At 33.4% G+C, this 12486-nt stretch overlaps 1 protein-coding gene across 49 annotated transcripts in view; it reads left to right on the top strand.

The window, feature by feature from the left end:
- The window catches only part of RIMS2 (regulating synaptic membrane exocytosis 2), a 594048-nt gene that overhangs the window by 505464 nt on the left and 76098 nt on the right, over positions 1–12486 (top strand). For 32 of the 49 annotated variants that reach the window (XM_088799000.1, XM_074316856.2, XM_074316855.2 and 29 more), the window contains one exon: positions 3361–3602. The exons of the other annotated variants lie outside the window; for them this stretch is intronic. In XM_088799000.1, coding sequence (XP_088655126.1) covers positions 3361–3602 — 242 coding nt within the window. The remainder of the gene's footprint in view (positions 1–3360; positions 3603–12486) is intronic. 49 annotated transcript variants of the gene reach the window in all.

Here is a 12486-nt window from a genome sequence, read left to right as displayed (position 1 = left end):
CCTATAACCTTCATTTAATTTAATCACATACTCCTTTAACCTTTGATATGCTGTTTAAGACTTTGCAGGGAATATTTACAAATATTTCACTTGCCTTTCATCACTTTTCTCCTAATGACTGACAATACCAGATTTGCCTTTTTGAAAACCTTTCAAGATACAACTTTCAACAACTGTAATTATGTCATAAAGTAGATAGCTTGCATTGGCAATTTTACGTATTTTACTTTGACACTACCAAAGATATAGTTTTTCATTGTTTGTCTAAAGCCAAACATTAGAAAACATGTATAAAACAATATTTAGAAATGTAGAAACATTCTGTCTGTTTCTGGGATAAATATATTCCCTTTATTCCCCAATTATACAGGTGACTCGTAGATCATATCATGAATCCAGCTTTCCCAAACTACTGCCTAGTTTAACAAGAGATATCTTTTTTTTTATGTGAATTTCTTTTGGTTGTGTTGTTGTCTGGTTTGAGTTTGTTTGTTTATTTGTTTTGTGTGTGAGCGTGCACGTGAGTAGCCTCTGGTGTTTGAATTTGTCTGTGTCCCCCAGCATTTGGCTAAATCCATATTTAGTATGTGTGCCAGCCAAAGCTAAGCTGCAAATCTCTGCTTCCTTTCTCCCTTCCCCCATGTCAAGAACGTATTTTATGTCAATAAATATTTATTTACAACAGCATTTTCAAAGGTACATTCTTTTTTATTGATGAACATAACTTATTTAAACACCCTCTACTATTAGACATTTATGGGGTTTTCCCTTGTGTGTTTTCCTATTACGATCAATTCTGCAATGAATCTCATTCTTGCTTAATCTGTACTAAATCTGCACTAAATCTTGCTAAGTTTTCCCTTAGGATAAATCCTGAAAGTAGAATTGATATGTTAAAGGTAGTCTTCTTTTTTTTTAAGGCTTTTGACACATATTGCCAAATTGCCCTTCAGAAATTTAACACCAGCAATATTGGAAATTTACCATATTACCAGACTTACACATTTTTTTTTCTTTTAAAGTAATTGATACTGTAGTGGGCCTTTGCTTTCTTAAGCATTTGAAATGATCCTGTATGTTTACAGAGTCTTTACTACAAGTATTCTACAAATCAACAGTCCCAAAACTTTGAAAATTATGTTTGATAGTTTGTTTACTTACAACATTGTTTGCTTGTAGTTTTAGGTGACATCCAGGGAGAAAAGTAAAGGAAACCAATAGTGATACCCTAGCCTCAGTCTCCCTCCCCTCAAAACACAGCATCCTGGGGCAACTATTTATAAATTCGTCTCTGGTGATCTCTATGTTTCAAGGAGAACCCTTTTGTAGATAATGCATTATCTACATTACATAGATAAAGTGAAGAGATGTGTATTTCTTTAAAACCAAAATGGTAATTAAAATATTTATCTACACATTAACTTATCAGTTCCAGTTAGTATTTTATTGTATCCTGCTTGATTTTGGCCAAGTTCTTTACACCCTTTGTATTAAACCTTACAAATTAAAATGCAAATATCAGAAGGTACAGTCAGCAATATTTTGTGAATTTATCTTTTACTTGGTAGGTAGGTAATAGATTAGGTGCTTTTTTTTTTTTTTAGAAAGGAAAAGACTGTATTTTAAGAAAAGAAAAGACTATTAAAATTACACTGATAGTAACCACTTTGAGCACTTCTTATAATTGCAGGAGTCAAACGTGACTTGTATTCATCTTTTGTTGTCGGTATATATTGAGTATTACAATTTTAATACAGTTTTTTCCTTAAAATGTGTATACATTTTTTTGGCTCCCCCAGTATGTGTTTAGGGTAAAAATTCCTACATAACAGGAGCACCAGGTTACTGTGGCTATTGGCATATGTTATTATTTTTCAAAGCCTTAGTCGCAACCAAATTTTGACTTTTCTACACTATGATCGATTTGGGGCATATACACTTCTCTCTTCTCTCTCTCTGTCCCCCCACCCCCATCCCCCCACTCTACCCCCATCAGCCGGTTTATGCCTCATTTCTCCTTGAAACTACTGTGAAGAATAAAATAGTACACTTTACTATATCTTTTTAAAATTTCACATTGAGCCTTTTCCCTCTTAAATACTGGGAGAAAGTGTGTTGATATTAATTAAATTAACGGGTGGTCCTAGCCTTTTTGCAGATTTTACTCTAGGATAGAGAAAAAATATTTTTTTTAAAAAAAAGACCAAGAAATTGAATTAGAGGTAAGAGCTCACCTCAGTGGGTCAGTTTCCTTACTCTCATCCTTTCAATGATGTATGAATACATTTCTAATATTTTTTAGATTTTATTCTTTTATTTTGTTTCTATAATCATGCGTTATACACTCAGATTATCAGAATCAAATTAAAGCAGTAACTATGACTTTTTAATGCACTGAGTTAATAATTGGTGATATATACATGAATCTTCCTATTTCTGCAAAGCAGGCTGCTTCCTTCACATTCTTCCAGGTTTATGGGGCTGGACAGCCTGCTTCCAGATTCTTCAACCCCTGCTCTACCTCCTACCACAGCCCAGTAATCACAGAACAGTCCAGGGTCCTTTCTCTGATTACTACCATTCGCAGAGTTAGTCTCCCAGTAGCTCATCAATCAGCTCACATGCTTCATTGACTCATTGATTGCTTTCTGACCATATTGTCTAGAAAAGTGATAAGGATTTTTCTTTCAAATGAATGCAAAAGGAAAATCTTTCTTTTCTTTATGTTTGGAATGTAGACATATGTCCATAAATATGAACTTACATAAAGTGAAATAAATTATTTTTAATTCAAAACTAATGGAAACATCAATCCCTGTTAGAAAATTTAACTATTATTAGATAAACTTTATTTGGTTTTTCACATAATGAAAAAACTTATTTTAAAACGGCACTCAGCAATGGATGCTATAATTTTTGCCATTTTTGGTAAAATTTTTCCCACTCATCTCATTTCTTCTTGAAGACAGTAGTGAAGCAAATTGGAGAAGAATGCTTTTGGAAACCTCTTCCTTACATTATACCGCTACCTGAAAGCATTTTTGCACTTGCAGGACAACATATTCTCCTCAATGAGCCCGGTGATTTTTCATGAATATATTTTTTTTTCCTATGGCCATGCAAACTAGTGTATTCTTCAACAGCAGAAATGAAATAAGTCTGGTTTTCCATAGTTGCGATAAGGTTGGCCTTGAATAGTACGATCCATTCAAAACCATGGTATTTGAAAATTTTTAATCCTAAAAATATGTCCCATAAATGACAGAATTTAATTATATTCCAGATGTTTCATCTAAAATACCTTTTCTGTCTTTTCCTTTTTACTCTTGTCTTCACTTGTAATGATCCATCGGCCTACAGTGTCTTTACATCCAAAATGCAAAGCAGACAAACGGGCATCTCAGGGAAGAACATGACTAAAAGCACCAGCATCAGCGGAGATATGTGCTCGCTGGAGAAGAATGACGGCAGCCAGTCTGACACCGCAGTGGGCGCCCTGGGCACCAGCAGCAAAAAGCGGCGCTCTAGCATCGGGGCCAAAATGGTAGCTATTGTTGGCCTCTCCCGGAAAAGTCGCAGCGCTTCTCAGCTCAGCCAAACGGGTAGGCATTTTTTGTTACTTTTGACTTCATAGCCGAGTTGTAATTAAAATGCATATTCTTTTCTCTTACTCGTTTTATTGCAGTAATATGTGGATGATCCCATGTTCCAGAGGGAAAGGGGAACTTTAAATGAGTCACCTTTTCTGAAAATATAACAATAACTTTGTTTTCCAGTGGTGAATGAACCTGCTTTAAAGTAAATCTTGGCCACTGTTCTTGAAATGTGTTTAATGTCCTTCTTCCTCAGGGAGGACTTAAGCTGTGGTTCCCCAGATTGCCCATTGCTGATCCTTTACAAAGGTGCTCTGCTCTGTGAGATGCTTGCTTTTCTTTAGGTCCTCAAGTTGGAACCAGCCAAATTAATTTTTATTCCCAGCAAGTTATGGTGATGAAGATGACACCTCATATTTTGTCTGAATAATATATTCTTATTGCTGACAACCTAACTTCTTTTTCAGTTTGTAAGCAGCATTTGCCAGTAGTATCAATTTTCTCACTGCAGTTTTATTTCCTTGTTAAAACTTCAAGCAACCTCCAGCAGCAGCGATGGAGGAATTTTCTGCTGACAGTGAAGATATGCAAAGCTTTACTGATTTAAAATTCAGTTGCTAAATCACATCTGCAGAAATAAATTAGATCCAACACTCCTATTCAGAAAAGCCACTGTTAGCAATTAAGAAATTTGTGAGTCAAGGCAATGCCTTTCTTCAAATGGGTGTTGATAATTAAACATTAAATCCTGGGTGTCTTGGAAATAATAGCATATCTTTACCTAATAAACAAAAGCATATAATATGGTGTTTCTTTTACAGCAAATAAATTATAGGCAAATGGATTAAATCTCATTTATGTTTGAATACTAGGGTTCTTGTACACAAAAGTCAAGACTTAAACGTGCAACACGAAATAATTTAAAGATGCGTTAATTCCTGGACCCGGCCGATCTTGATTTTACAAACTATAACAGAGATACTGGAATTTGAGCCTTATATAATAATATTATACTGAAATAGTCATTTGATGGTATTCCTTATAACTTGGCTGTAACTCACTATATTTAATGTGATTATTGTTATAAGAATTGTTTATTTGGTGTATCAAAATGTTATTTTTAATTTTAATATAGAAATAGAAATTTAATTGATGAATACAGATATTTAAATGATTTTAAATTGCTAATATTTATACATAATTAACTGTGTTGTGCTAATACCATAAATGTTGGCCTTTTGAAAATGTTTCTATATTTGTCTGGCAGTTAGAGCGTTATTTATTGCAGTTTTCTCTTTAAAACTTATACATGTCTATAAACCAAAAACTACTCTAAAAAAAAATGTCTATTAATTAAAAAAATTAAAAACCTAAAACAGACTGTATGTTAGAGAATATGTAGAATTAAACTAAATAATTAATTCCATTTATTTTGGGATTTTTTATGAATATTAAGCATTTACTATATTCCAGGCACATGGAAAACAAAGATGAATAAGAAACCATTTATAACCTGAGTTGCTTATAATCTAGCAGAAAATAAGTACTTAAACAGGTTGTTTCGAGGTCGTATGTCAGTGGTAGAACTAGAATTGCATAGAAAGTGTGCTGGATGACTAGAAGAAGGACAGAAGGACACCTGATCCAACCTGGAATTCCAGGAGGAGATAATACCTGATCTAAGGCCTGAACGCAGAATAATTGCTAACCAGGTAAAGAACAATTTGAAAGATGTTCCAGATAAAAACCATAAAAAACTGTAATGTACAAAGGCATGGAGGCATTATATGTACAGGAATGATAGTCAATTAGGTGTAATTTTACCATAAAATGTTGGACTGAATGTGGCTAGAGATGAGGCTGATGGATAAAAGGGACAAGATCAGAGAGAGTTCTGTAGACCATATTAATTTATAGGTTATAGGAAGTTTTTAAAAGTTTTCAATAGAGAATTTATATGGGAAGATTTACATGATATATAATTTTTAGGACATTCAGGCTGTTATTTATCTAACAAGTAGTTTTTGAGCATCTACCGTATGCCAGGGACTATCCTAAGTAAACCAGGAACAAGACAAGAGATCCTTCTCTTAAGAGTTTATATTCTAGTGGGGCTGCAATAAAGAAGTAAACTACTGGAGTGAGCACCTGATAAAAAGTATTTTAGGATGAATTAGCAGAGCAGAACAATAATTCAGATAAGAGGTAAGAACCTGAATGAATCTGAATTGAGTCAATTGTAATAGAGATAGAGCGAGGGTGATAGTTTTAGGGATATTTTAAAGAGCAACGTTAATAGTCAATCATTCGATTTAGTGACTCACTGGATATAGGGAGGTGAAGGAGAGAGAATTCTAAGATGAGTTCCGTATTTCTGGCTTGCATCACTGGGTGGACGGTTGTAGTGCTATTAATGGATATTGGAAGTATAAAAGAAGGAGTAGGTTGGGGGAAGAGGGAGAGGGATGAGTCCTGAGCCCGTGAAGGAGACCGAGAAAGAATGATCATGAAGAAAAGACAAAAACTATGAGAGTACTGTCACAGAGCTAAGAGTCGCATAGAAGAGTTCAAGAAGAGAATGGTCACTGTTTCCGAATGATCGATTTCATGACTTTACAGTTTTGGCATAAATATCCAATATATCTTTCTTTGAACGTATTTTCATTGAAAAAGTATGTATCTATTAAGAATCTATCCACTGAGATTCTGTAACAATATTGGTTTGTTTTTTATGTATGAGTTGTTACAGGTTTTTAACCATCAACAGCATTGTGATGGTGGCAGATTTAAGAAATGTAGTCTTGTTCCTTATTATATCATATAGCTCCTTTCTGTATCTATAGCATAAAGCATAAAGTGCATAGCATGAAGTATTCCTTTCTGTCGTCGTTTCCATTAATATTCAGTGACATAACAGCTAAGATTTTAATCATGCTTAAAATGTGCAAGCAATTATTTCTACCTACCTACCTAATAGTTTTGATCTATTAACAATAGAATTAGAATATCTCTCATTACTGGACTCCAAACTTTCGATGCATTTCTAACTCCCGTATTTGGGCATATATGTGTATGTTTCAAGTAAGATTTTTATGTTTTCTTTTAAGAAAAAACTTGCAATCACAAGCTCCAACAGTATTTAAAACTGAAATCTTCAAATTTAATATCTAAACCATTTGATTATATGATAACATCTAAAGTAATGAATTTGTTTTATGATGTTGGAGCTTACATAAATACATAGAATGTATGGAGTAACTTACCTAAAACCAAGAAATACATTTTTAACTAGCATGTTTGCGTTTTCTAAGATTCATTTAGTATTCCCTTGATTTTCCTGGCATCTATATGGAGATCTGCATGTAATTAAGTTACAGAGTCATTTTTTAATGAATGATATACAATAATGTTTTCAAATTTTTAAGGCGGTTTTTATTATTGTAAAAATAAGTACCATTGCTCCAGTATGGATTTTAAACTAGACAAGACTGCTTCCTTGCCTCCTGAAGAATAGAAAAATGAGAAAATGAGATCTTTCTAAAACATAGTGAAATTATTCTCAATAATATCATAGTAATCATATGTAAACAATAATTGGCAAGGGAAAACCATATATAAAGGTATATTGGCCAGTACACGTGGCAGCTAAATTATACATCTTTTCTTCTGCCATGCTATTTTGTATTCTGCTTTTCCTGTTAATTGTAAACTCACTTTTAAAGTCACCATTTCTAAAGATTAATTATGACTTGCTAAGCGTTATAACCTAATAGAAAGCATATTGAGAAAATAAGGAGGCTTGAATTCTGTTTCGTACTCTGGGTTGTATATCAACTATGACCTCTTTAAAAACCCACCCAACATATCTGAGTCATAGAGTGTTCATATGACACAGAGAATTAACACCTGCTGTGCCACAGGATTTTTATAAAGATAACATTTTTAGATGTATAAGAAAATGCTTTGAAAACTTAAAAATCACTTTGTAGAGATGAGACATCAATAGCCGATTCAGCCTCATGAGAGAATCAAGAATTCTGTTTTAGACATGGTGATGTTGAGATGACCATTAGACATATAAGTGCAGTTGTTATGTTGGATATGAGTCTAGATCTGAGTAGGTCAAGACTAGGGATGTAATTTGGGAGGAATCAACAGGTAGTATTTGAAGCCATGGCACTGATAAGATTACTTAGGGTAACTTGAATCAAGGAGAAAGCTAAAGACTGAGCCCTGGGGATACTCCAACATTTAGAAGTCAGGAAGAGAATCCATCAAAGGAGACTTAAGAGAGAGCAGTCCTTAAAGAAGAGGAAAAGAAGAATATGGTATCTTGGAAACCAAATGAAGAAAATATTTTAAGAAAGATGATCACCTATGCCCAGTGCTTCTGAAAAGTCAAATAGGATGAAGACTGAGAATTGACCATTGGATTTGGCAAGATGAAGGAATTGGGTAAATCTTGACAAATCTTACAGTAGTGGACAAAGCCTGATTAGAGCAGGTTAATGAAAATGGGAGGTGAGGTAGAGTCTTGAGAATAATTTCAAGAATAAAAATAAGAACAGCTAATATTTATTGAGCATTCTTTATGTGTGAGGCACTATTCTAAGCACTTTACCTGTAAATCATTTAAACCTCACAACAATGTTATGAAGCAGGAATTAATTACTATTATCCTCATCTACGGATGAGGAAACCAAAGTAGACAGAGTGGGAATGACTTCCCCAAGTTTACCCAGCGAGTAAGGGTAGAAGTTGGGATTTTAATCCAGGCAGTATGGATCTAGAGGCTGCACTCCAAATTATTCTGTCTAGACCAGCACTGTCCGATAGAACTTTTGGCAATGATTATTGTTCTCTCTCTGCACTGTCCAATATGACATGGTAGTGATAGCCACATGTGGCTATCGAGCCCTTGAAATGTGGCTGGTGCGACTACAAGTTTTATTTATTTATTTATTTATTTATCTATCTATTTATTTGAATTTTTTAACTAAATTAATTTAAATTTAAATAGGCACATGTGACTGGCGACTACATTGGACAGTACAGATGACAACAACTCGAAAGAGAGATTTTTGAAAAAAAGTAAATAAAGAAATAGGACTTGGTGGAGATGGAGTCAAAGAAGAGTTTTATGTTTTTAATGCAAGAGGGGATACTTATGGGAACAACTGACTAGGTGAAAGGGCGTTGGTTCTAGAGCTGAAGTGGAGATCAGCTGTTAAGACCTGTGGAATCTGCTCTTTTCATCTTATAATATTTCTAAGCTCACACAGTACTTTACATTTACTCCAGTTATAACACTTTGTAACTAATTATTTATTTACTTGTCTATCTCCTGGCTAAACTCTTTCTTATTTTGTATATCCTTCTGAGTGTCGTGTTTGGTGTATTGTAGTTTCAAATATAGTGATCTTCAATGAAAGGTCCATGTACTCCTTGGGGTACATGATTAAATTCTCTAGGAAATGGAAAGAAATTTGTAAACTTTTTTTTTTAAAGACAAAAAAGATATTAAGCATTACTAATATTTAAAATATAGCTCTACCCTGGTGTTCTCAGTTCATCTGGATATCAGAGGTTGGTTCACTTGGTCTGGATGTCATGTCTTGCATGCCTTTCTGGAGGTGTTAGTTAATTTAGTTAACCATCAGAAAATGGGCAAGTGGCTTAAAAAGATTCCTGCAATGAAATTGTCAATCTAGTGTAATACTAATATTGCAATTACACAAAAAAGCTACTCCTATCTTCAACAGCCGTTGATGAAGTAAATACAGGGACACTCAAAGATCTGACAAAAAGCTCACCAAAAAATTTAAAGTTATCAGTAAGACTAATAAAATATAGATTCATATCCACTATTATTAACAATGAACCTTACCCTGCGTTTATACTTTATATGGTCTATGGTATGTCTTTGTGAAATCTCTTTTTCAGTTATAACACCATTAACACTACTAAGTAGGAGAAAATTGAATTTGGAAGGAGACCTTCAAATTGCTCTATTTATCAGCTAGTGTAATTCCAGCTACTATAGTATATAAATTGAAAACTTAATATAAAAGAAGTTTATTTATTGAGCAAATATCAGTTCAATGGAGTTATTCCCAGTTGGGCGGGTGGCCTTCCATCTGGTCAGACAGGGTTTGAGGCTCTGTTCATCTGTGGCTTTACCCTCTTTAGGGCCTTGGAGCCCTCTCTATTCAATCAGCACATGGGAAGTTTTTATGAGCAAGAAGTGGAAACAGTAAAGTCACTTCTGCTTATATTTCATTGACTTCACTCAGTCACAAAGCTGAGTGCTGGAAAATGGAAGGTTGTGGAATATAGTCTAGGGAGTGCTCAGGAAAAAGAGAAAACAGGTTTGGTAAGAAAACCCATATGTTTAAAAATTATAACACACATTACTTCCAACATTTTTCCTGAGAGCTTAAAGTCTTACTTACCATTAGAAATAATGATTTGCAAATATTTATTGCATTTTAATCTTTTAAAATATTTTATATGTTTTATGTATTATAAAAGTATAATCGAATATGTCTATCATTTATAAATATTTTTTTTTACTGAAATGGAGGGGAAATGATGTTTTAAAAGATTTAAAACAGCTTATCTAGTATGTAATTTTATAAGGCTTAAAACCACTGCTCTAGTATGTAATAGTTCTAAGTGAATGTTTGCTGAATTCAGAGGTCTATTAACAGAGAACGCTGTAATAATGAAGACTAATGGAGATGTTAAGTAGTAGTGTTGTCCTTTCATGTCATTAGAAACCTCAGACTAACACTACAGGATATATAACATATTAAGAATTTAACAAAAAATGTGCCTTTAACACTAAATTTAGGCACATTTCTCACTTTTGAAGTTATAATAACACTACCAGCCATTATTAATTAAAAGTATTGATAGTCATGGTACTATTTGTCATTTGCTAATAATTTCAAGTGATTCAAATATTATAGGTGAAATAAACAAAATCTTATAAGTGGAAGCTATTATTAACATCTTATGAATTGTGTTAAAGTACTTCTATAGCAAGCTAGATAGCAATTTTATTGTCAGTAAAATTAATTAGCATTTAAATTTTAATTGAATTTCATGTTATTTGTCTTAAAATAAAACCTTATTTTATATATTTTTATTGTAGTAAGACATACATAACTTAAAGTTTAACACCTTAACCATTTTTAAGTGTACAGTTTAGTGGCATTGAGTTACGTTCACGTTGTTGTGCAACCATCACCACCATCCATCTCCAGAACTCTTTTCATCTTGCGGAACTGAAACTCTGCATCCATTAAACAACAACTCTCCATTCGCCTTTTCCTCTGGCTTCTGGAAAACACCATTTTATTTTCTGTCTCTGTGAATTTAACTACTCTACATACCTCATATAAGTGGAATTATACAGTATTTGTCCTTTATGACCGGGTTATTTCGTGTATCCTAATGTCCTTAAGGTGCATGCATATTGTAGTATGAGTCATAATCTCTTTCCTTTTTAAGGTTGACTAATATCCTATTGTATATATGTACCACATTTTTTTTAACCATTCATCTGTCAATGGACATTTGGGTCACTTCCACTTTGTAGCAATCGTGAACAAGGTTGTTTTGAACATGGGTATACAAATATGTCCTCGAGACTCTGCTGTCAATTTTGGGGGGGCATATGTCCACAGTGGAATTAACTGGATCATATGGTAATCCTATTTTTAATTTTTGAGGACCTGCCATACTGTTGCTCATAGTAGCTCTACCATTTACAATCTTACCAACAGCACACAAGGGGTTCAGTTTCTCCACATCCTTGCCAACGCTTGTTATTTTTTTATAATAGTCATCCTAAGAGTATGAGGGAATACCTCATTGTAGTTTAGATTTGCATTTCCCTAATGACGAGTGATGTTGAGCATCTTTTCATGTACTTATTGGCTGTTTGTATAAACTCTTTGGGAAAACGTCTATTCAAGTCCTTTGCCTATTTTCTAATTGAGTTATTTTTTGTTGAATTGAAAAAACTTTTCTATAATGGGAAAATATAAGCCTGCTTTTCAGATTTTTAAGTGTCATCTGTGTACTAATAACATGTTGTATTATTATTTATTTGTATTTGTCTGAATACCATTAGATTATAAAGTCCTTGAAGGGAGGAACTATATCACATTCATTTTAATATCTCTGGTACCCAAGATAATAGTTGATATCTACTAAATACTCAATATTTGTTTGAATGAATGAATGAATGAACAGTTCGATTTACATTTGTTATAGACAAGATAACTTAAAACTGTTCCTCAAGATGTTAAATTGGTATGTGGCAATTTTAAAATCTATAAATGATCATATAGTTATATGTCAAATACTTCTTATCATCTCATATTCTAGTGTTATTTATAGAAAGAATAATAGAACCCTTGAAAGCTAGTGTTAAGGAACTATGTATTTTACACATGCAAATTATCTTACGTTATCTCTATCCAAACATAAAGATCACACTCATTCAAATTATTTAAAATTTGCTACTGAATTCTTATGGCATTTTAATCATTTCCCTAAAGCATAAACTTTACCATACATTTTTTCATCTCTTAATTTAAAAAGGCATTTTGGTAAGTGCTATGGAAGACAAAACTTGACAAAATATAGTTTGTACACTCTCCTAGCTCTTATCCTCAAAGATCATAAAACCTACTAGGAGAAATGAGTTGCAGGCTTGAGCACATATAACACAAGGTGGAACATGATAAAGACAAGCAAGATATTCTGTACGTGTAGCAGACTAGAGAGAAGATTTTAGGTCTCATCTCTGCTACATGGACAAGTTATGAAACCTCTCTAACCTCCATTTCCTCACCTGTAAAAATAATGGAATCTCTCTTCT

Source organism: Rhinolophus sinicus, chromosome 6 (assembly GCF_057876585.1).
Source record: "Rhinolophus sinicus isolate RSI-liver-muscle chromosome 6, RSI-T2T, whole genome shotgun sequence".
NCBI classification, from domain to species: Eukaryota; Metazoa; Chordata; class Mammalia; order Chiroptera; family Rhinolophidae; genus Rhinolophus; species Rhinolophus sinicus.
The sequence above is the reverse complement of the archived record's forward strand: the minus strand, read 5'-3'. Positions and strand labels throughout refer to the sequence as shown.